Below are 25,841 nucleotides of genomic sequence, written 5' to 3'. Positions count from 1 at the left end.
GTAGTATATATGGGGTGTCTACATCTGTTCTTGTTGTAGCTGGATCAAATTCTATTTCTAATTTCAACTTTTTGGAGGAAATTTCATACTGCCTTCATTAGTGGTTGAACCATTTTACATTCTTACCACTAGTGCAAGAAAATTCCAATTTTTGCATCTTCTCCAACATTTGTTGTTTGCTGTTCTATTGAACTTGGCTCTTGTTGCTAAGGTGAAGTGATACCTCATTATTTTGATTTAAATCTTTAGTAATGGCAAGTGTTGATAGTTTCAGTTTTCTATTACATATATTTCTCCTTTTCATAATTTCCTTTGTTCTAGGTTTAGGGATTTGTTTGCTGTTCTTTTTTTCTATTTTTTGGAGATCCTAGCTTAAGAAGTTAACTTAAGTGCTTTTTTTCCTTTCAGTATGTTTATTTATTGCTATTAACTGACCTCTGCTTTTGCATCAGGTCTTCATACTTCCATCCTGTGAAAATACATGACTGTTACCATTATGAGGTTTTGGTATGTTGTATTCTCATTCTCTTTTGTTTCACGAAACTTCATTTCTTATATTATTCAGGAGTAATCAAGCAAGTTTATGGTTTTTTGTTTTGTTTTGTTAAAATTTTTTTATTATTAATTTCAGTGAAACTTTACAGAGACTGGATATCCATTCATTCATTGTTGCACTTCTCCCTGCCCACCCTTCCCGCCCCCTCACCCCCCAGTACACTCTTCTCTTTGAAAAGTAAAAGCAAAGTTCCTCTATTGTTTTACAATCCCTCCCCCCAGGTCCACTCCACTATTCAGCCTTTGTTCTGGACTCCTGTCATGACAATAATACCTGATCACATATCCCTTTTAAGCAGTTTTCTCCCTCATCTGTTTCAATGCAGTATACATTATTTATCCCATCTTTCTCAGTGTCCCCCCAAAGCTGATGTCAGTCCTGTTTTACAGCAGTGGCACCATGCAGAATTTGTCCCTTTGTGACTGAGATATTTCACTCAGCATAGGGTCCTCCAGGGTCACCCATTTTGAATCATATTTTGAGTTCCTTGTTTTTCAATGCAGCATAGTATTGTGTGAATATACCAGAGCTGCTCTATCCATTCGTTTGTTGATGGGCACTTAGGTTGTTTCCAACTCCTTGCTATCATGAACAAAGCCACGATAAAATGAGTGTGCTTTGTTTTGATTTTTTAATTTCCAGGTGCATGGTTTCCCCCCACCCCCCGCCCTTTATCCTTCTCTTCTTGTTTTATAACTTGATAATAACATAGTACATGAAGTTGCTTTGTAGTATTTTAGTGTTTTTAATTTATCAGTTCTTTTGACCTAACATCTAGTCTGTTTAGAAGAATATTTCATGTGTCCTGGAAAAGAATAGGTATTGAAATTTTGCTAGGTAGAGCACTCTGTATATTATCTTATCAGGTTGAGTTTAATTTGCTAGTTTAGCTCTTTTGCATTGCTCTTGACTTTTTTCTTTCTAGTATTTCAAGTCAGAGTAGTGTGTTGCAGTTGAAAAGGTTGAAAAGGTATGGAGATAGGATACATCCCTGTCATATACCCTTCCCAGTTTTGAACCATGCAGTGTTCCCTTGCTCTGTTCTGACGACTGCCTCCTGGTCGAAGTATAGGTTTCGCATTAGAACGATTAAGTGTTCTGGTATTGCCATTCTTCTCAGAGTCAGTCACAGTTTTTTATGATCCACACAGTCAAACGCCTTTGCATAATCAATGAAACACAGATAGACAGTCCTCTGGTATTCTCTGCTTTCAGCTAAGATCCATCTAACATCAGCTACAATATCCCTAGTACCACAACCCCTTCTGAACCCAGCCTGGACTTCTGGCAGTTCTCTGCTGATGTACTGTTCCAGTCGTTTTTGGATAATCTTCAGTAGAATCTTGCTTGCATATGAAATCAATGAAATTGTTTTATAGTTTCCACACTCTGTTGGGTCACCTTTCTTTGGGATGGGAACAAATATAGATTTCTTCCAGTCAGTTGGACAAGTGGTTGTTCTCCATATTTCTTAGCACAACTTGGTGAGCACAGATTATCCAGGAGGCAGGACTCTATGAGGAAAAATGTGGGGTCAAGATTGGTGGATGGTCTATCAACAGTCTGTGTTATGCAGATGACACAACCCTGCTTGTTGAAACTGATGAGGACCTGAAGCACCTGCTGCAGAGGGTCAAGCACTGCAGCCTCCAATATATACTGAGGCTCAATGTCAAGAAGACAAAGATTCTCACCACTGGACCAATTGGCAGCATCAGGATGGATGGTGAAGAGATTGAGATTGTTCACAGCTTTAGTTTGCTTGGCTGCATAGTCAACACTCTTGGCACCAGTAGCCAGGAAATTAAAAGGTGCATTGCCGTGGGAAAGTCTGCTGTTAGGGACTTCTCCAAAGTACTGAAGAGCACTGAAGAGCAGTGGTGTCTCTGGAGACTAAGGTTCGTCTGATACAGGCCATGGTCTTTGCAGTCACTTGTTATGCATCAGAGAGTTGGACAATGACCAAGGAGGATAGGAGAATTTATGCCTTTGAGCTGTGGTGCTGGAGAAGAGTATTGAGAGTACAATGGACTGCTAGGAAAACAAACAGATTCATCCTGGAAAGGGTTAAACCAGGTGGCTCCTTGGAGGCAAGGATTCTGAGGCTCCGTCTAACATACTTTGGACAAGTTGTTATGGAGAGACCGGTCCTTGGAAAAGGACATCGTGCTTGGGAGGTGGAGGGACAGTGCAGGAGTGGAAGGCCCTCTGTGAGGTGGATTGATTCAGTGACTGGGATAATTGGGATGGGAGTGTCAGAGACAGTGAGATTGGCACGGGACAGAGCGGAGTTCAGGGCTGTTGTACATAGGGTCGCTATGAGTCGCAAGCGACTCAACGGCACATAACAGTGTGTTGCGATCTCTTACTAGCATTGAGATGGTGTGTCTTATTTAAGTCTGTAAATGTTTTGTGTATTTTGATGCTCTGTCATTCTGTGCATAAATATTTATTGAAGTTATGTTCTCTTGTTCTGTTGATCCTTTAACATGTTACCGCAAATGATGGCTATAGCGAAAAAAATGTGTTCATAAGCAGGGTCGTCAATTTAAATGTGTGCAGCAACGTGTTAAGCATTATAGTGTCCTTCCCTCTTAGGCTGATTTTTTTTTTTTAATGCTGAAGTACATTTTATTGGAATTTTCTGCTTTTTTTTTCCTTGTTATGTTTACCCCCCTCTTTTGATTTTTAGTTTGTCGTCTTGTTTCTGTGTGTCTTTTTGTAGACAGCATTTTGACAGATTTTAGGTTTTTAGCCAGTCTGCTCTTTTTTCTCTCAACTTCTGCTTGTACCTCCATGTGTTCAGGCCATGATCTTTCTGGTCGCTTGCTATGCATCTGAGAGCTGAACAGTGAATAAGGATGACAGAAGAATTGATACCTTTGAGCTCTGTGGTATTGGAGAAGAGTACTTAACTTCCCATGGACTGTGAAAAGAACAAATAAATATGTCTTGGAAAAAGTGCAGCCAGAGTGCCTCTTGAAGGCAAGGAAGATAAAAGCTTTCTCTCACATGCTTTGGACATGTTGATAGGAGAGACCATTCCTTGGAGAGGGACATTGTGCTTGGAAAAGTGGAGAATTGACAAAAGAGAGGAAGAATCTCAGCCATGTGGATTGATTCAGTGACTGACTCAGTGGGCTCTAGTGTGTCAGGAAGTGTGAGAACGGCACAGGATAGGATAGGGTTCGGATCTGTTGTTCATAAGGTTGCTGTTGGTCATACTTGACTGGAAGACAACTAACAGCAACAAGCGCTTGTAAGCCATTCATTAGTTTGATTATTGATAGGCAAAGTTTTATTGCTGTCATTTTGTTGAGTTCATTTTTTGTGTTACTAGTTACTTTTCTGTCTGCATGAAATTCTTTAGTATTTATTGTAAAATTGGTTTTGTTTTCACTGATTCCCTTAGTTTTTGCTTTTCTGAGAATGTTAATTTCATATTTGATGGGACAGTTTTGCTAGGTATTGGATTCTTGGTTGGCAGTTGTTTTCTTTCTAAGTCTTGTATACATTCCATTGTCTTTTGGATTTTTTTAAAAAAATTACTAATTTCAGTAAAAATTTACAGACTATGGATTTCCATTCATTCATTGTTGCACTTTTCTCCCCTCCCAACCCTTCCCCCTAGTACACTACCCTCTTGGAAAAGTAAAAGACAAATTCTTTCATTGTTCTTTCAAATTCTCCACCATGTAGCCTTCACTCTAGACTCTTGTCATGACAAAAATACCTAATCACATATCCCTTTTAAATAGTTTTCTCTCTCATCTGTTTCAGTGCATTATTGAACCCATCTCTGTCAGTCTCTCCCCAACCTCGATGTCAGTCCTGTTTTACATCAGTGGCACCATGCAGTATTTGTCCTTTTGTGACTGAGATACTTCACTCAGCATAATGTCTTCCAGATTCACCCATTTTGAATAATATTGCATGAGGTCCTTGTTTTTCAATGCAGCATAGTATTCCCATTGTGTGAATATACCACAGCTTCTCTATCCATTTGTTTGTTGATGGGAACTTAGGTTGGTTCTAACTCCTTGCTACTGTGAACAAAGCCACAATAAACATGGGTGTGCATATATCTGCTTGGATGTAGTTATGGTCTCTTTGGGATATATTCCCAGTAGTGGAATTGCTTGGTCAAATGGTATCTCTGTTTGCAACTTTTTGAGAAAGCGCAAGCAGTACTGCCTTCCACAGTGATTGCACCATTTTACACTCCCACCAACAGTGAATAAGGGTTCCAGTTTCTGCACAACCTCGCCAGCATTTGTTGCTTGCTGTTCTGTTAAATTTTGCTATTCTTACTGGGGTGAGATGATATCTCATAATTGTTTTAAGCTTTTGCGATTTCTGCTGAGAAGTCAGAGCTTAATGTTACTTGCTCTCCTTTGTAGGTAAATCTTCATTTTTCCTGAGCTACTTTTTAAGATTCCCTTTTTCTCATTGATTTTTGAAAATTTTATCATGGTATGTCTTGATGTTTTTCTTTTGGGGTCTATCCTGTATGTGGGTTTCTTAGTTTCTTGAATGTATGTTTTCTCTTGATACCTGGAAAGCTTTTGTCTAGAACTTCTTCCACACTTTTTGTGGTGCTTAATTTTTTTTGCTGCTGCTTCCTGTTTTGGAATTCAGGAATTTTAGTCCAAGATACGGTATTTCTCTTGATCGCACCCCACTCAGTTCCTGTACTTTCTTTATGGTTTTCTTTCTTGTTTTTGCTTTTCCATTTTGCAGATTAGTGTTGAGGCTTTGCTTTCTATTTTAACGATTCTGTGATCCATTTCTTCTGCTTTGTCCTTCTAACTTGTTGACAACTTCTGAAATGTTGGTCTTGATATTCTGCATTGCAGTTTCTTGCTTCTGAACTTTTTCTCCTTAATTGGTGCATGCCTTCATTTTCCTTTATACTTGTCTTTGCTCTCAAGTGGTTTGAGTTGTCCTCAGTGTTTACCATATTTTAGATGTTAGAATTATTGTCCATCAGTAAACTTCTGTTCTTTGCTGTCTCTACAGGAGAAGCGCAGATTTGGCAGTTTAGAGAGAGTTCCTGAAAGATCATAGTGTTTCAAATTGATATTCTTTATTAATTAAACTGAGAAAGAATCAACAATGTGGTATATACTGTAAAAATAGTAGGTGCAGCATGGGAATGGTTATGTGTAACCTCCTCTAACAAACTTTACCTGGGACAATGCTCCCCATCAGTAACATGCATAGTACAATACAGAGTCCCACAAGGATAGCTGTGCTCCACAAGGGTAGCTGTGTTCCCCACACTCTTACATATCTATCACTTCCAATTCCATTTGTGCCTCCCAGAGCTATCACTGCTATAGAATGTTTATATATGTGTTCTGAACAACAAAACCATATTTTAGAAAGTAAAATGCTGAAGTCAAAGATTTGAAAGTGATGAGGTAATAAAAAACTGTATACAAAAACATACTCCTATCTAAATTGATTGAAAAAGAAAAGGTAATGTGAAAAAAAAAAAAAAACAGTGCATTGTCATCCATTAGGAAACTCTCAACAATAAAGTAACCAGATCTCTCTTTGGCCAGTAAAGCTATACCTCAGTAGCTGACTTCTATGTTTTTTTTATATATTTATGGATATGTATATTTTTTAAACTTTTCCCCCCCTATATTCGTCATATAACTGGATCTGCAGACTTTTGCATTCACCCCATAGAGTTCAGAGTTAAGGAAGTAAACAGGTTGGTGTCTGGATAAAATTCTTCAGTCAGGATAGCTTCTTAGGTGAGCTTATTGGCCCTTTAGCCTTCAGCCTCAAGGCTGGTGAGAATTTTTGTCTTCTTGACATTGAACCTCAGTCCATATTAAAGGCTGCAGTCCTTGACCCTCTGCAGTAAGTGCATGAGGTCCTCCTCAGTTTCAGCAAGCAGGGTTGTGTCATATGCATAACACAGATTGTTTGATAGATCGCCCACCAATCCTAACGCCACACTTCTCATAAAGCCCAGCCTCTCGGATAATCTGCTCTGCATACAGGTTGAAAAGGTATGGAGACAGGACACATCCCTGACGTACACCCTTCCCAATTTTGAACCATGCAGTGTTGCCCTGCTCTGTTCTGACGACTGCCTCTTGGTCCAAGTATAGGTGTCGCATTAGCACGATTAAATGTTCTGGGATTCCCATTCTTCTCAGAGTCAGCCACAGTTTATTATGATCCACGCAGTCAAATGCCTTTGCATAATCAATGAAACACAGATAGACATTCTTCTGGTAGTCTCTGCTTTCAGCTAAGATCCATCTAACATCAGCAACAATATTCCTGGTACCACAACCCCTTCTAAACCCAGCCTTGACTTCTGGCAGTTCTCTACTGATGTACTGTTCCAGTCGTTTTTGGATAATCTTCAGTAGAATCGTGCTTGAATGTGAAATCAATGATATTGTTCTGTAGTTTCCACACTCAGTTGGGTCGCCCTTCTTTGGGGTGGAAACAAATATAGACCTTTTCCAGTCAGTTGGCCAAGTGATTGTTTTCCATATTTCTTGGCACAACTTGCTAAGCACATCCAGGGCAGCATCTATTAGCTGAAATATGTCAATTGGTATGCCATCTATTCCGGGGGCCTTATTTTTTGCTATTTCCTTCAAAGCAGCTTGAACTTCTGCCTCCATCACCGTAGGCTCTGGCTCAAATGCTATTTCATTAAATTCTTCTGTATCTGCCAATTCCTTTTGATACAGTGACTCAGTATATTCCTTCCATCTTCTTTTGATACCTCTTGGATCATTTAACATTCTGCCTAAAGCATCCTTGATTGTAGGAACTCGAGGTTTGAATTTGTTCTTCAGTTCTTTGAGCTTAAGAAATGCTGAACGAGTTCGGCCCTTTTGATTTTCTGACTCTAGCTCCTCACACATTTCATTGTAGTATTTTGCTTTGTCATTCCGTGCTGCCTTTTGGAATCTTCTGTTCAGCTCTTTAGTTTCTTCGATTCTTCCTTGTGCTTTGGCTTCTCTATGTTCCAGTGCAGTCTTCAGAGTTTCTTCTGACATCCATTTTGGTCTCTTCTTCCTCTTCTGTCTTTGTAATGACCACCTGCACTCTTCCTGGATGATACATTTAGCATCCTCCCAGAACTCATCTGATCTTCGCTCATTAGTGTTCAAGGCCTCAAACCTGTTCCTGAGATGATTCTGAAATTCAGGTGGTATGAAATTAAAGTCATATTTTGGCTCCTGTGGATTCAGTTTAATTTTCCTTTTTCCTCAGCTTCAGCTTGAACTTGCATATGAGTAATTGGTGGTCTGTTCCACAATCAGCTCCTGGCCTAGTTTTCACAGCTGATACTGAGCTTCTCCAGTGGTTTTTTCCACAGATGTAATCGATCTGATTCCTATGGATACCATCAAGTGAAATCCATGTGTATAGTTCAGCCCATTATGGCGTGTTGACATCTCTCTTTACCTCCTCTCCACTCTGCAGTCCTTCAGTGAGGTTGGGTGAAGACTCTGGCTCTTTGGAGTAGTATTCCCGAATTAACTCTGTCACGTGTTGGTTTCTGATTTTCTACTGCTCCTGTTCTGAGATAGGTCCCAGTCTGACTACAGCAGGAATCTCTGGCAAGTAATGTGTGCCATGTTATTCTGCTTCTCTCCTGGTAGTAAGAATCCAAATTTCTACCACTAAACCTGCACTATTTAAACCTGGTGGAATGTCAAAACTGACTGATCGTCTCATGGATAGACTGTACACCCTATCTGCATGTGCCCACTCAGCCATGTGGCAAAAAGCAAAGGTAGAAGCCTGTGTAAGGTGTTTAAATAAATCCACTTTACTATATATTGACTTAGCTCATTGCAGTGGCATCAGAACTACTCGTAGCTGACCCACTAGTGGATTTCTGAGGCTGTAAATCATAAGGACTAGATATATAAAATACTAAGCCAGTAGGAGAAATAAAGTCTTAATAAATTTTCTTTCTAAAGGGACTCTCTAAGTCTTAGCTATTAAAATTCAGATGGCTAATACTTGTTTTCTTTTCAGACACTGATACTTATTTTCTTTTTTCATTCATAAATCCTTAAAAATAAATGTTTTTCATGTGTCTGCCCTCTATATCAGAACTGAAGGAAAATTGGAAATTTATTCAGCATTCATATATTAGGAACTTACTTTCAGCTTGTTGTTTAATCTTTGTAATTATAATAATGGTGTTGTTGCTAGGTGCCATTGATTTGAGTACGACTTGTAACAACCCTATGAACAAAAAAATCTGAGCCCTGCTTTATCCTGTGCCAACTACGATCTCTGACACACTCGAGCCCATTGCTATAGTCACAAGATCAATCCGATAATAGTGTAGGTATAATAAGAATAGTATTATTATTGTATTATTGTTGTTATGTGCTGTCAGTCACCTGTGACATAGCAACCTTATGTAAAACAGCCCTAAACCCTGCTCTGTCCTCTGCCAATCTTACTATCTCTGACACACCTACCCTTACCCTAGTCACTGAATCAGTCCATCTCATCGAGGGTCTTCTTCTCTTGTGCTGTCCCTCCACCCTCCCAAGCATGATACCACTCTCTAAGGACTGGTTCCGCCTTACAACTTGTCCAAAGTATGTCAGATGAAGCTTCAGAATCCTTGCCTCCAAGGAGCAGCCTGCTCTCACCCTCTCTAGGACAAACCTGTTTGTTCTCCTAACAGTCCATGGTATATTCAATACTCTTCTCCAACATCACAGCTCAAAGGCATCAATTCTCCTTCTATCATCCCTAGTCATTGTCCAGCTTTTTGATGCATAGCAAATAATTGCAAACACTGTGGCCTGTATCAGGTGAACCTCAGTCTTCTGACATTGTTGTTCTTCAGTACTTTGGAGAGGTCTTTGACAGCAGACTTTCCCAGTGCAATTTGTCTTTTGATTTCCTGGTTGCTGGTACCAAGAGTGTTGATTGTGGAGCCAGGCAAACTAAAGCTATTAACAATCTCAATCTCTTCACCATCTATCATGATGCTGCCAATCAGTCCAGTGGTGAGAATCTTTGTTTTTTTGATGTTGAGCTTCAATCTATATTGAAGGCTGCAGTCATTGACTTTCTGTAGAAAGCTCTTCAGGTCCTTCTCAGTTTCAGGAAGCAAGGTTGTGTAATCTGCATAAAGCAGGTTGTTAATTAGTCTTCCTCCAATCCTAATACCACCTTCCTCCCTGTAAAGTCTAGCCTCCTGGATAATCTGTTCTGCATATAGTTTGAAAAAGTTTGGAGATAGAACACATCTCTGATTTTACACTCATCCCGATTTTGAACCATACAGTAAGTATTTCCTTGCTTTGTCCTGACGACTGCCTCCTGGTCCGAGTATAGGTTTCACATAAGCCCAATAAAGTGTTCTGGGATTCCCATTCTTCTCAGAGTCAGCCACAGTTTGTTGTGATCCATATAGTCAAATGCCTTTGCATAGTCAATGAAGTACCTTTGGTACTCTCTGCTTTCAGCCAAGATCTATCTTCAATTAGCTATAATATCCCTACTACCATGACCTATTCTAAACCCAGCCTGAATATCTGGCAGTTCTCTGTTGTTGTACTGTTCCAGTCATTGTATAATTTTCAGGAGAATCTTGAATGTGATATTAATAAAACTGTTCAATAATTTCTGCACTCTGTTGTATCACCTTTCTTTGGAATGGGAACAGATCAAGATCTCTTCAAGTCATTTGGCCAGCTGGTTTTCCTCCAGATTTCTAGGCATTACTTGGTTAGTGCATCCAGGGCAGCATCTGTTCGTTGATGTCAGTTGGTATACAGTCTATTCTTGGGGCCTTGCTTTTTGCCAGTTCTTTCATAGCAGCTTGAATTTCTTCCTTCATCACCACAGCATCTTGCTCATATGTTGTTTTGTGATATTCTTCTGTGTCAGCCAATTCCTTTTGACACAGTGATTCCATATACTCCTCCCATCATCTTGTTGTCTAGTAAGTATCCAGGAAATCACACCTATTTGCTGTTATTTATTTAAAAATAATTTAAAAGTTTGTATCATTGTTTTTGGCCGCTTTTCAAAAATAAAGAGTACCTCTTAGTACTTTGTTTTAAATTTATCATATTATTGATCATGCAAGGTGAGCAAACCCAAACCATTTAATGTTTCCCAACTTGGTGATATGATTAGTTTTATGTGAGAATCTTTAATTCTGGATATCTCCTTATTGTGAGTCTTAATAATTTATACCACAAGTTTGATAAGCACAAAACATAGTAACAGTGCAAAGCTGTGAAAACAGTGTAGACAGCATGAAGATGGTTGTGTCTAACCCCAAATCACTATACAAAACTAATTCTTACAAGGCCAAACATCATCTTTCATGCTCCTGTACCTAACGCCAGTCTTAGTGAGTACTCTGCTGGGGCAGAATCCATTCCAGTAACATCAGAGTCTTTACAGAACCTTACTCATGGTTATGGGATTTATTAGGAAAGTTAACAACTACAATTTAGATTGGCAGCAGTATACAGTTCCTCAGTCCAAACTACTTATCAGTCGTGGTTGCAGTCCCTTTCCGTCTCATGGCTTAGGTCAGTACTGTAAAGTCCTTTTAGTCCTGTCAGTTCTGACATTTGCCTCAGTCTTCTAGCAAGCTTGGGAGGAAACCTCTGGCTCTGTCTCCATGGGGCATCACTCCCAAGTGAGCTCTTTCTCATGTTTGTCTCTGATTGTCTGCCAAGACTGCTGTTGTTCTTGGGTGGATCCTGGTCTAGCTAACACAGGAATCACTGGCCCTGAAGGTTGCACACCTCCTCCTCTTCCTTGTTGAGATTCCCAGTTTCTCCTGCTACAACCACTTAATTTAAACCTAGTGAAATGGAGTCCTCTTGTGGATCAACTAACACACCCTATTTGTATTATCCTGTCTATCCATGTGTCAAAGTCAAGAGCTTAGGAAAGCCATATTGAACCATAAAAACCCTTGACACCTCACAGACACTGTTTCTGGCTTTTGTAGAGAAAAGGACCACTTTTCATGGAGCTACATTTAGTGACAAGAGCTTAACGTTGTCTTGTATTTACCTTTTCTGCCCTCCCTTGCCTATTTCACATGTTCTCTATTTCATTGTTTGCACTTAACCAACCTCATTATGGAGAAAAATATTTTCCCTATGTATTTGTGCTGTATGCAGAAAACAGCCAGGTTCGTGACTCCAATAAAAAGTTCCAATCAAAAGATCCTGGACAGCTGAGGAATGTTCCTCAGATAGTTTAGTGGTATCCTCTCTTCAGGAGCCCCATTCAGCTCCTTCCCCCTAAGAGCAGTGAGGTTTATCCTTAGGCTGCAGAGAAAGGAGCAGCAAGGAATAAATAACTGGCTGCTTGCCACTGGTTGCCAGGAGGGAGAGACAATGAATCAGAATTCTTTCTGTTCTCCTCCCACATTCGATTTGCTTCCTACTTCTTTTAAGTAGTCAATCTTAAACCCTTCACAGAGCATACCTAATTTACCTAAAAGACACTGGATTATTGAACTGGTTCCCCAAATATATTTAACCCCAGAGCTAATTTTGAAAGAACAGCAAGCAGCTTCTGAATCATTTCATAGATATATTAGGTGTGCATATGTAAATGTGACCCTTTTTTCTTGTTGTTTTTTTTTTTGCCCCTCTTACCTCGCTCCCAACCTCTGCCACACCACACCACATACACATACACAGAGACATACGAGACAAAAATTATAAGAGTACATTTGATGATTGCTTCTCAGACATAATTGCTTAAGTTGTTCAGTCTGTTATTCTCCCACTGTTTTTCTGTTTTTATTGTCCCCAGATTCTTATTGTTTGTTCACTGTTTAATGCAAGACTTGAACACCTCTAATGTGGTTTCTTCTCTATTGCAGGGAAAATGACATGAGTGGGCATAATATAATGGCATGCTGGAGCATGGCCAGCTATGTCTGGTGACCCAGGGCTTCATGCAAACACAGGCTCCACTAATTCTGCTCTGGCAGGCAATGAGGGCTCTAAGGAACCTAGGTGTCTTGTAATTTAGCTTCTTCATGGAACAGGTGAGAATATGTTCTGGAGAGTTGCCCAGAGCCACACAGTCAAGTTGTCAGTGGAACAAAAGCAAGAACTTGGCCTCTTTTATTTGGCGTTTTCCATGATTAAGGTAGATTATCTCAAGCAGTTGTGGCTTTCATGACCTGATAATATTCTGACATCTTAATGTTATTTATAGTCAGAAAAATTGATGAAAAATATTTCAAATTAGAGATTTGTTAAATTATCAAAACACTCACTACAGAATTTACAAACTTTAAATTGTAAGCTGCCTGATAGGTATAGATTGTTATAGTCCCAGTGTGCAGCAGATTAGTCAAGTTGTTCCCTGGTGCCTCCACATGGTAGAGTATATGAGATATCAAGGGTTAATTGTTTAAAATAACTTTCCTAGCCATTGGCTTTGATTTTGCCACATGGATGGGTAGAGTCATACAAATAGGTTGTGTTAGTCTGTCCACAAGGGTTTAGCTGGTCTCACCATCCCACTAGTATTAAATGGTGCTGTTTCAGCTACAGAAATTGAAAATCTCAGCACCAACAAGGAAGTGGAAGCAGCACCCCTCTTCCTTTGGGGTCAGTGATTCCTAAAATAGGCAGACTGGAATCTACACCAGACCAACAGCACCTTCAGCAGAGAACTAGAGACCAACATGGAACAGAGCTGACTTGAAACTGCTGCCCTTTGGAGCCAGAGATAGAGCCCTTCACCCAAGCTTGCTGAAAGACTGAGGGAAGACACTATAATTGGCAGGATTAAGGGGACTTTGTAACACTGATTTAAGCCATGAGGCTAAAAGTCAAAGGACCTGTGATCATGCTTAAGAAGTAGACTGGACTGAGGGAATGTATCCTGCTGCCAATCTGGATTACAGCCTTTTAATGTCCCCCAATAATACCATAACTATGAGGATGGTTCTGTGAAGTCTGTGTAGCCACTGCAGTGGATGTCAAACCAGTAGAGCAGTGAAATTATTGTTGGAATTAAGACAAGCACATGCAGGAGTGCCAGAGACCATTCTGGGTGTTTTAGGAATTAGTTTTGTACTGTGCTGGGGTCACTACCCCTTTGTTGTGCTAGTAAAAGTCAGACTTGGGGCCATTTTCATGTATTCTTTTTATAGTATCATACCTATGAATTTTGGAAAAATGTTTGATGGTAGAAGAAAATGCATTCAAAGCCATTATTTGCCATAGTGAACTCAGTGGCCCATAAGATCATAGCAAAGTTTAAAGTTCTAAACTATATATACCATACAATACCAGTATTGTGTTTAAACTGTGGCTATGAGAAATAATAACACTGGCCTTTTGCATTCTATCTAGTGTTGTGAATATTCTTACTACTTTATTTTTTCCAAATGTTCTACAAATGAATTTGACTTTTGTAATCACACGAGTTACTATAAAAATATAACTTTAATTTCTTTTTTTATCATTTTTTATTAATTTTAATGAAAATTTACAGAGACTTTGAATTTCCATTCATTCACTGTTGCGCTTTTCTCCCTGCCCCCTACACTCTACTGTTTGAAAAGTAAAAGAAAAGTCCCTCTATTGTTTTACAATCCCTCCCTCCAGGTCCACTCCACTATGCAGCCTTCATTCCTGTCATGACAATAATACCTAATCACATATCCCTTTTAAACAGTTCTCTCCCTCTTCTGTTTCAATGTAGTATACATTCTTTATCCCATCTTTCTCAGTCTCCCCCCAACCACAGTGTCAGTCCCGTTCTACAACAGTGGCACTGTGCAGTATTTGTCCTTTTGTGACTGAGATATTTCACTCAGCATAATGTCCTCCAGGGTCACCCATTTGGGTAGTATTTCATGAGTTCCTTGTTTTTCAATGCAGCATAGTAATTGCATTGTGTGAATATACCACAGCTTCTCTGTCCACTCGTTTGTTGATGGGCACTTAGATTGTTTCCAACTCTTGCTATTGTGAACAAAGCCGCGATAAACATTGGTGTGCATATATATGCTTGGGTGACAGTTACAGTTGCTTTGGAGTATATTCCCAGTAGTGTAATTGCCGGGTCAAATGGTATTTCTATTTGCAACTTAATGAGAAAGCGCCACACCGCCTTCCACAGTGGTTGCACCATTTTACACTTCTACCAACAGTGAATAAGGGTTCCAGTTTCTCCACAACCTCGCCAGCATGTATTGCTTGCTGTTCTGTTAAATTTTGCTATTCTTACTGGAGTGGAATGGTATCTTACAGTTGTTTTGTATAACTTAAGTTCTAATAATTCTCTTTCCACCTGATTTCAGGAAGATATATAAGATATATATTGTTTTTCTTAGGTGCCGTTAAGTCACCTGCAACTCATAGCGACCCTGTGTACAACAGCCTTAAACCCTGCTCTATCCTGTGCCAGTCTTATTTTTTCCCCATTATCCCAGTCACTGCCTCCTCCTCTGTGTTTCCATTCTTCAGGGCTCAGTCTGATTTGCCATGTCTTCTAGTCCAAATGTGCTTTATTGTACATAGGGTTTTCGAAGACATGCTATTTCAGAAGTGGATGGCCAGTCCTCCTTCCTAATCTGTCTTAATTTGAATGCTCAGATTTAGAACATTGTCTGACAGACAAGCATTTTACAGAAAAGAATAGATAAAAGACATTTCCCATTGGAGAAATAATGGAAAGATTCAGTATTTTTCCCACCCTTGACACCTGTGTGTCTTGACCCACCCTTTTCCCTGCTTCACAAGCATTCCCTTCTTCTCCTACCTACTCCATTCAACACCTATCTCCCTCTATCCAGCCCTTGATGTGGTGGCTTATATCTTTAGCTTTGTGTTTCTATGATTCCGAATGCCTCAAGCTGCCGCCGTTTTCTTCTGCTACTGCCAGTATCTCTTGAGTTTAGGAGCCTCTAAGTCCAAATACCTGGGATAACACCTATATTTTTGAAACTGCAGTATAAATTATTATTATATCTTTTGTCCCTTGATTTTTCTGTTCTAGACTTCTCACCTATTCATATTTCTACTGCTCTTTAGAGAACTATTTGCTTTCTCTCTTGTTGTCATGAAATAGGTATCTCTCTTATTTTTATATTTCAGTGTTCAAATAATGCATGTTTGCAGCTTAGAAAGTAAAATAATAATATCTCTTGTAGTCAGAAAATAATTGTCCCTGGCCTCATTCATTTCCATCACAGTTCCACACTCCAGAGATAAATGAGAGCTTTTATCTGTTTTATAACTTATTTACCTCGGCATTGCTAAATAAAATGTGCCTACTGCTCGCTCTTTGGGCGTGTTGCATGGAGGGACCAGTCCTTGGAGAGGGTCGTAATGCTTTGGAAGGTGGTGGGACACTGCAGGAGAGGGATATCCTTGACGAGGTGGATTGATTCAGTGACTGGAATAACAGGGTTAAATGTATCAGAGACATTAAGATTGGCACAGGTAGAGCCGGGTTTAGGACTGTTGTGCATAGGGTGGGTGGCTATGAGTCGCAAGCGACTTGATGGCAAAGAACAACAGCAACAACTGCTTTTACTTAATGTATAAATTTTAGATAGCACTTAAGCATTTGCTTTTTTGCTATTTTGATGATATTCCAGCCTGTATGCCCCAATCCTTTCCTTTCTTCTTTCATTATCCTTGTGTGGTTAAATCAAATCAGCATTTTTATCAGACTTTTAGCTTTTCTGTAACTATGTCAAAAGACGACTTGCCTTAGGAAAATCTGCTGTCAGTGACCTTTCCAGAGTGCTACCAGTCTAGAAACCAAGGTGCACCTGATCCAGGCCATGATCTTTTACTTTAAAAGGCTTTTACATGGTCAATTACCTTCTTTGTATCAGAGCTGGACAAAGACTAAAGATGATGGAAGAATCAGTGTCTTTGAGTTGTGGTGCTGAGTATTGGCACATACCACGGACTGCCAACAGAACAAACAGGTTTGTCCTTGAACAAGTGAAACCAAGTTGCTCCTTGTAGTCAAAGATTTTGAAGCCCCATCTCATACTTTGAGCCAGGCGGGACTTGTCCTTGAAAAAAGACATGGTTGGAAGAGTGGAGGGACAGCACAGGAGAGGAAGACCTCAGTTGAGATGAATTGACACAGTAACTGGGATAATGGGGAAGGTGTTTTGGAGTCAGTGAGATTGGCTCAGGATAGGGCAGGGTTCAGAGCTGATGTACATAGGATTGCTTGAGTCGCAGACACCTAGGCATAGAACAACATGTCAACTTTGTTTCCCATAGATCAAATAATAAATTGTACTTACGCTCTTTTTGTTGCACAGTTTTGGTATTTCCTTACCCTCCTATTTTGAAATCAGTTGTATAATAGCTGTCCCATTCTCTAAAAGTCATTGTTGGCTCTATTTATATGCAAGGAGAATTTCAAACAGTATGTATGACTTATAAGTCCCTCTAGATCCTTTCCATCTTGATTCTTTCCCCACAATTTCATGTCTTTGTGGTGTGTCTGTATTATACTATTTGCATTGCCTTAATTGTATGTACTGCTTCTGGCATCTTTGTCTTTGTACCTCTTGTTCTGCATCTGTGAACCTTTACCCCCTGACTTCTGTGCTTTTCAAGACTACATCTTCTCTAGAAAAACCTTCCAGTCCTTCCCTCTATTCCTTTCTTACAGCAGTAGTCTGGGTTAGATGCCCTCTAATACCCTTGTGTTATTCTGCCATTGCTCTAGTCATGATTTTATAATTGAATGTGCCAACCATTTTCCAGATGTTATTTAGAGCACTGGAATCCCTCAAAATCTTCCTTAGACCCAAGAAGTCAAGTACTGGGTTTTTCAGTTTTAAAAGCCATCTCACATTTTTCCAGACAGAAAAGCTTATGGGAAAAGTAGCGTTGGAAGTACATCACTGAGAACCTGTGAGAGTTGTAATCTGCATACCCAGAAGAAAAACAATACAATTAATGAAATCTCTAGTATGGCTTAAATTTTATTGGGATTTCTCCTGTCATCATAACATTTACCTGGACTCAGTTTCATCTCTGAAAATTAGGCTCTGAGTACAAGTTATTTTGCATGTGTAATTTTTATAAAAATTTAAAAATTTACACCTTTATTAATCTGTTTAAATTCAGGGAAAATGTTTCAGATGTTCTAAGTATGTGATCACAGTTTCCCAGTTAATTTGAAGAAATTAAACTGGTCTCTGATTACCTCTAGGAACATATTGTCTCTTTACTGTTTTGCTTTAAGTTTCTAACTAGGTAAGGCTTTTTTAATAAGGGTGCTTTTTCCTTTCTGTCACTTCAAAATGTGTTGTTAACCACCACAACTTCCTTATGTTCACATTGTTTACATGTATACCAAGTGTATGAGCCAATTTATGTAAAAACTTCCATTTTCATAGATTCTGTGTCTCCCATTCCAAAAAGCCTTCCCTAACCTCTGCTTTCCATTGTGTAGCCTATAGCTTTTTGTCCATTTATCTTTCTTTCCTTAGGTTCTGGTGATAATAGAAGTTGGGCTACTAATGGAAAGGTCACATGTTCAAACCCACCAGATACTCTGTAGAGCAAGAGGAAACAGTCTTTTCCTGTTAAGATTTCAAGCCTTGGAAACCTGATAGAGTGTCTCTATGACATGGATCAACTAGAAGGTAGTGGGTTTTGGTTTATTAGACTGGACAAGGAGTTTGTGATGTCCAGTCCCAGATTTTTTTTATAGACTGGATGATAGTTTTTCCATCTTCTGAGTGCCTGGCTTTAGATTCTGTTGCAGTAGCTCTGACATAGGTCTTTACACCTCTGGTGGCATAATGGCTTACCAGTTGTATTACTAACCAAAAAAGTTCAGGGAGAATGATGAATCAGTCTCCTCTCAAAGATTTGTAGCTTGAAATCTATAGAGGATCATTCTTAATCAGAATTGCCTTAGAGGTTAGTGGGTTTGGATCATCTCTTGGCAGAGGTTTGGTTGCAGGGGTGGTGGTAGTGTTGATATCATTATACTGCACAGGACGTACTTTTTAAGATGAAAATATCTTTTTCTTCCACTGCTAAAATCTGACTTCCTCTTGCCATTGTTAATGCAAACTTGCTTCCTTCAAATTTATTCTCCTAACAACCCTCCAGCCGAGTTACGTCTTTACAGAGGGAGATTGTCCATCTTTCTTGCAGAATTTGCACTGTGGATCTTTTGGTTAGCAGCCAACACATTACCCACTATACCACCAAAATTCCATAAAACAAAGTAGACTCATGGCTCTATAAGAACTCAAGTACCTTCGGAAATGGTATGCAAAATTTCCATTTGCTTATATAAGGATTAGTTTTTTGTTGTTGTAAATGGTGCCTTTTGAATCAAGTCTGACTCATAATCATCCTATAAACAATAGATCTGAACTTTATCCTGTCTTGGCCATCCTCATCATCTCTTACATACTTGAGCCCATTGCTGCAGTCACTGTGTCATTCCATCTCATTAAGGATCTTCCTTTCCTGCTCTGACATGATAACTTCCTAAGTATTATTTCCCTCTCCCAGGAATGGCCTCTTCTAACCACATGCCCAAAGTATATGGGATGAAGCTTTGTCATCCTTGCTTCCTAGGAGCACTCTGGCTGCGCTGCCTGTAAGACATATCTGTTTGATATTTTGGCAGTCCATGGGATATTCATTATTTTTCAACACTGCAACTCAAAAGCATCAATAATTCTTCTATCGTCCTTATTCATTGTCTAGTGCTCAGATGCATAGAAAGTGACTTAAAAGGTCATGGTCTGAAAAAGGCTCACCTTAGTCTTTAAACTGACACAATTGTTCCTTAGTACTTTAGAGAGGTCTTGACAGTGGACTTTACTAATGTAATATGTCTCTTGATTTCCTGACTGCTGGTACTAAGGATGTTGATTGTAGATCCAAGTAAGATGAACTTGTTGACAATTTCAATCATTTTTTCTGATCTATCATGATTGAGATTGTTAACAGCTTTAGTTTACTTGGCTCTGCAGTCAACAATCTTGGTACCAACAGCTAGGAAATAAAAAGACTAATTGCCTTGGGAATATGTGTCATCAGAGACCTCTCCAAAGTACTGAAGATCAAAGATGTCAATCTGGAGACTAAGGTGCGCGTGATACAGGCCATGTTGTTGTTAAGCGCCGTCGTCAAGTCATAGGCAACTCATAGTGACCCTATGAACAGAAGTCCTCAGCACTTGGGTGACTTTCATCCTTTCCCCAGGTTCATAGGGTTTCCGGAGGCAAGCTATTATGGAAGTGGATGCCACTCTGCTTCTAAGCTTGTTTTAATCAGGGAGCGCCACCAAACATTGTCCACCATGGGTAACCATTAACACATTTGACACATCAGTGTCACAGTGTTCAGCTTCACAGCAACCACAGATTAGCTCTGTACTACAAGTGGACACACCAGGGCTATACCACCTAGAAGAATCTGGCCATAGTGATCCAGGCCGTAGTCTTTGCAATTACTTGCTGTGCATTGGAATGCAGCTGGACAGTGCCTGTGGATGAAGGAAGGAGAATTGATGCCTTTGAGCTGTGGTGCTGGAGGAGAGTATTGAATATACCATGGACTGCTAGGCCAACAAACAGGTTTGTCCTAGAGGGTGAGACCAGGCTGCTCCTTGGAGGCAAGGATTCTGAAGCTTCATCTGACATACTTTGGACATGATGCAAGGTAGGATCAGTTTTTAGAGAGGGATGTCATGCTTGGGAGGGTGGAGGGACAGTGCAAGAGAGGAAGACCCTTGATGAGGAGGATTGATTCAGTGACTGAGATAATGGGGGTAAGTTTGTCAGACACAAGATTGGCAGAGGATAGAGCAGGGTTTAGGACTGTTGTATATAGAGTCGCTGTGAGTCTAAGGCACCTCAACAGCACATGACAACACGATGTTGCATATTGACTCAGTGGTGAGAGTTTTTTGCCATTTTGATGGTTAGATGCAATCCATTTTGAAAGCTGTAGTCATTGATGTTTTGTCTATAGATTCTTCAGATTCTCAAAAGGAGATTAAGGGTTTTTTTGGAAAAAACTGTTGTGCAGGATAAAGATTTTGAATTATGTTTGTAAGCACTCAACTGCATGTAATTTCTCTATAGCATGGTGATATGCCCCTTCAGTACCACTGTTTCTCAGTTTTTTACTTTTCTACTCCTTTACCTGTATTACACAGTTCATGCCTTTAGAGATATGTTCTGGATTCCCAGATCCCATTCTTGTGTTCTTTTAATTATTAACTGACTTAAGAATTTTAACACTACACTCTTTTCTACATGTTTTTACTCAAACAATGCCTTCATCGTAGACTTACTTATTATAGAGGTTTTGGTTGGGTTTGGGTTGGTTTTTGGTGGTGTTTTATTTTAATGACATAGTGCACAGATAAGTTTTAGTACAGTTCCTAACATCTAATGTTTATTCATATTTCTTTTTTTTTTAGTTTTATTATTTTTGTGTGAATGTACCGTCAAATCAGATCTGACTGGTACAGGAGGAGATTGTCCCTCCTTCCCCGGCAGAGCATCTGGTGGATTCGAACCGTGCACCTCTGGGATTGTCATATTTCTTAATTATTCTTGACTCTTATTAAAAATATGAGTTTTCCCATGGTCACAATACTATTTTACTGTGCTGCTTAGCGCTTGTGACTTAGTCCATTGAGAGTTGTGCTGCTAACCCAAAGATCAGGCCTCTGGCAGTTTGAATCTACCTTTACCTCCCAAGGGAGAAAGGTGCACACAGAAATAATATCGAAGCTTAGGCATGAATTGATTTTGACTCCATAATGTTGACTGACTTGACTATTTGTATAAGGTAGAATTCAGAAGGAATATTCGAGAAAGTATAAGATAGCTGTGTTTTCTTCCACCTTTCAAAGAACTGCACTCATTGCTTTATGAAATTTTCTTCTTTTGGAAATCATACCATTTGAAACTAAAAACAAACAAACAAACAAAAAAAATCCCTCAACAACAGAAAAAAGAGTCTTTAAATGTTAGTGCTGTACTCACTGAATTGAGATGCTCAAGTTATAAAAATGATACCAAACCTATGTAAGATTTGTGGAAAGAACAACAGATTGATAAATCCCATTGAAGTTCACATAACTGCCTAGGGAGAATTGTGCTCTAAACCTTTGTACTTTTAAAGTTCTCTTTGAACTGGTAGGCAGGGGAACTTTCCAAGTTTGAATAAATGAGCTTAAGTAAGTTAAAGAGGAACAATTTTCATTCACAATATTTTCTCTACTCAGGAAATTAATTGGTAAGGATGAGAGAGGCAAAAATAATGTGAGAAGATGGAATCTGGGGTCTCTGGAAAAGTTCAAGAACCTGATGGTCTTCTGCAAAGTTAAGGCTGAGGGTACAGCCTGGTGGCTGCCGTACCTTTTATTTATTTATTAATTTAGGTGAAATTTTTGTTTTGTAACAGTGATTGCAGTTTTCTCAGTGTTAAGAGCACTCTTCCTGGCTTTCCTGCTTATTTGCATTAGTCCTTTCCTTTCCCTTCCTGCTTTCTTATCTTTGTTTCTGGGCTAATGCTGCCCTTTTGATCCCATATGGTTGATTTACTAGTCTACTGTTTGACTTACACTTCATCTGGAATTCTACTAGGCATTATCAGAATAGTAAATCTTTTTATGATTTAAAATTTTGTTTGAATTTTTTTTTAACTTCTCTGTAACATTTTCTTCTGTAATCCTGATTACGATGGTCAGCAGTGTAGTCAGACACCATCTAATTCTTCATGTCTCAGGGAAGTGGAGGCTTAGTTCACGTGGTATTTTTTTTTGTAAGTAAACCAGTATGAAATAAAAAATTTATTTAAAAAATAAAAATAATTGCCTTACATTTGTTGTTCTAGAAAGAGGCCCGAGCAATACAGTGGAAAAAGATCTGTTCCCATAAAGATGACAGCCTACAAAACCTTATGTGGAAGTTCTGATCTGTCATACAGGGTCCTTATGAGTCAGAAGTGAATTAATAAAACTTAGAAGTAACAATATCACCATACCAGTGTTAGTGTGTAGATGTTACTATACACTTACATTTATGTCTTTTTCCTTTTTTATATGCTCACAGCTTTTTAAAATTTTTCTTAAATCTTTTACACTATTTTCTTTGAATCTTTGATTTTCTTTAGTCTTAATCCAGATAAGAGAGCAATTGCTATTGTAATTTGTGTTTTCAATTAGTATTTTTCATGTGTTGACTTCCCTTATTTAGTAATTGAAACTTTAATTCATATGTTAATTTTCTTGTCAGCCATAGTTGAATTCTGGTTCACCCAAAGGCCTTGCCTCTATATAATTCAAATCTACCAGCAACTCTGCTGGAGAAAAATAGGCAGTCCCTGGTGCTGTCTGTAGCCTGTTACTACCTGTTCCGTGAGCAGTGAGGTTGAGCTTTTATCTGTTTGTTGTTAAGTTGCACTGTAGGAAACCCTTGTGATGCAGTGTGTAACATCAGACTGTTAACAAAAAAATGGTTGGCAGTTGAATCCACAAGTCCACTCCACTGGCCAAAGATGGACAGTCTTCTTCATAAAACGTGACAATCTCAAAAATCCCAAGGGAAGGACAAAATGACTTTTAACCGAGAGTTGGCTACTTTTTAGTAGTGTTGTCTTACTAGAGCTTGCTACTAACCAAAAGTTAAGTTGTTTGAGCTCGCTATTCCTCAGGAGAATGATGAGGGAATCTGTTTCCTTAAAGATTTACAGCCTTGAAAAAGATAAAGGGCAGTTTTACTCAGTTCTCCTCTACTCTATCCTACAAGATCCTATGAATAGAAATGACTTGATAGTGTGTTATTTAATTGAATAAAGCTTAAGCTGATAATTTAATATGGTGTATTAAAAGTGTTACTTAATTTAGTTAGGTTGCATTTATGTTTCCATTCACACGTTGGGGAAGTGTGATTTGTTATAGAAATATATACTCTGTGTACTTGTCTGTGAACATACTAGTGCTTGAATGTAGCATATGTTCTAGTACTTGAACTAATGTGGCTCTGTTTTTACATTTTTTTTTCTGTGTGTAGATATATTATTCTGCATCTTAATGTTTTGAATTTATGTAGTGCAATTTGGAATTGTTAGTGGATTTTTCAAATTATGAATTTTAAATCAGGATGCTGCATGTTAAACTAGGATTACTGTTCTCTAAAGAAAGCCACATAACTTTTAGTTTTGAAGAGTCCAAGTTCAAAACGCTGACCTAGAATTGAATATTCATTGTATTAGCAACTACCTGCTTGTGTAGCCTTATAGCATTTGAAATTTGGCTAGAAGCTATGATGATGCTGTGGTTAAGTTCTAGGCTGCTAACCTAAGCAACTAATTTTTAAGTTTATTTATTTATTTATAATTTAAATCTAACTAGCCATGTGTGGTTAATGGCTACCATGATGAACATAGATGTACTAGGTGATTTCTCTGTGGTGTGGTTTTTCCATCTGTAAAAAGAAGATAATACTTAAGCTATATTACCTAGTTATTTTCAAAATAAATGAATGTATGTAAGGAGCTTAATGCAATGTTGGCATAGAATATGCCCTTGGGCAATGATAGTTAATGATAATGACTATTACATATTTAATAAACTAGAATTTTCTTTTGAGCATTAATTTAAACTTTTTTTGTTTTTATTCTTCCCTTTCAGGATTAATGTAATTTTTGGAAAGCAAATGCAATATTAAGAGGAAAAAAAAAATCACACCATTATTGAAGCCATTTCTGCTAATATTTTTTAATTTATGATTTGATTTGAATACAATCATGGGGGGAGCTGTGAGTGCTGGAGAAGATAATGATGACTTAATTGATAACTTAAAAGAAGCTCAGTATATCCGCACTGAAAGAGTGGAGCAAGCCTTCAGAGCTATCGACCGTGGAGATTACTATTTGGAAGGCTACAGAGACAATGCTTACAAGGACTTGGCTTGGAAGCATGGAAACATTCACTTGTCAGCACCTTGCATTTATTCTGAAGTTATGGAAGCATTGAAACTTCAACCAGGATTGTCTTTTCTTAACCTGGGAAGTGGAACCGGATATTTAAGTACAATGGTGGGCTTAATTTTAGGTAATTTATTTTTGTAAAATTCTATTTTAAACTAGAGTAAGCTGAATTTGTATTACTGTATGTGTTTGACAGGGTTTGTAACTTTGTATGTGTTTGTATATGCTGGGAGTGATAATCTTCCTTACTTAATTGTAGATACATAAGGCAATAATCTTCTTATCCCCAGCCCTGCATGTAACCCTAAGCTTAACAATAGCTCTTGGAACTGTTCTCCAGCCCAGAACTGTCTGTATTTAAACAATTGATAGGCACTATGAAATGTTAAATTATTTGCTTTAGAAAAGAATTATTTGCTATGTGGTTTAGAAAGTTTGATAGTTAACAGTGGCCCATTTTAAATAATAGGTGGATTGTTTTGATTTTGTTGTTGGAGAGTTGGATGTGTATAGGATATAATACGTGGCACTGATGGAGTAGAGCAAAGGGAAAAATATGTAGAAGAAGAAATACCTCTTAATTAAATTTCAGTGTACTTATCAGTGATTCTACCGGAAAGAAGTACATCTTTACTTAACTTCAGTGTAGTTACCAATTCTCTACCCTATCTATCTGCTTTTTCAGGCGTTGTTCCAGACGCCGGCCAACATAGGAAAAACAATGGAAAAACTAAAATCTTTACCCTCTTGTAGATTAGTGTGTGTCACCTATGAGAGCTAGACATTGTTTTAAGCACTTGACATGTAATCACTCACTTAGTTTTCCTAGTTCTTCTGCAAAGCTTGTAGTATTAGTTTTCTCATACAGGACAGGTCATTAAATGCAAAGAGTTTAGATGACTTGCCTAAGGCCTTATAGCTAAGAAAAGAAAGCTGGGAAATACAAAATATGGGAAAAACACAGATGGAAGGAAATCTGCTGACATATCTTGATGTTGGGTAAAGGATGAATAACCATGGATTTAAGAAATATAATCAATTTCTTTGATGTATTTAACTGAGAGAGAATTCTGGTGGCATAGTCTGTACCAAGATGCTATGCTGACCCAGAGGCCTGCTGTATTTCTCCTGTTCCTCAGATCCACCAGTGGCTCAGTGGAATAAAAGATGAACATTTCCCTCCTATTAAGATTTGCAGCCTCAGAAACCCAGTGAAGGGTCAGCTGTGAGTTGGAACTGACTGCACAGCAGTGAGTTTGAATTTGAAGTATTTTGAGTGTGAGTCAAACAAGCTTAGTTAGCAC

General features: G+C 38.7%; 1 protein-coding gene across 2 annotated transcripts in view; it reads left to right on the top strand.

The window, feature by feature from the left end:
* Positions 1 to 24,354: 24,354 nt before the first annotated feature.
* The window catches only part of PCMTD1 (protein-L-isoaspartate (D-aspartate) O-methyltransferase domain containing 1), a 38,534-nt gene continuing 37,047 nt past the window's right edge, over positions 24,355 to 25,841 (top strand). For both annotated transcript variants that reach the window (XM_006901605.1, XM_006901604.1), the window contains exon 1: positions 24,355 to 24,661. In XM_006901605.1, coding sequence (XP_006901667.1) covers positions 24,355 to 24,661 — 307 coding nt within the window. The remainder of the gene's footprint in view (positions 24,662 to 25,841) is intronic.

Source organism: Elephantulus edwardii, unplaced genomic scaffold (genome assembly GCF_000299155.1).
Source record: "Elephantulus edwardii isolate Elephantulus edwardi_28Jun2011 unplaced genomic scaffold, EleEdw1.0 scaffold00338, whole genome shotgun sequence".
In the NCBI taxonomy this organism is placed as follows: domain Eukaryota; kingdom Metazoa; phylum Chordata; class Mammalia; order Macroscelidea; family Macroscelididae; genus Elephantulus; species Elephantulus edwardii.
Note: the sequence above shows the minus strand (reverse complement) of the source record. Positions and strands in the feature narration are given on the sequence as shown.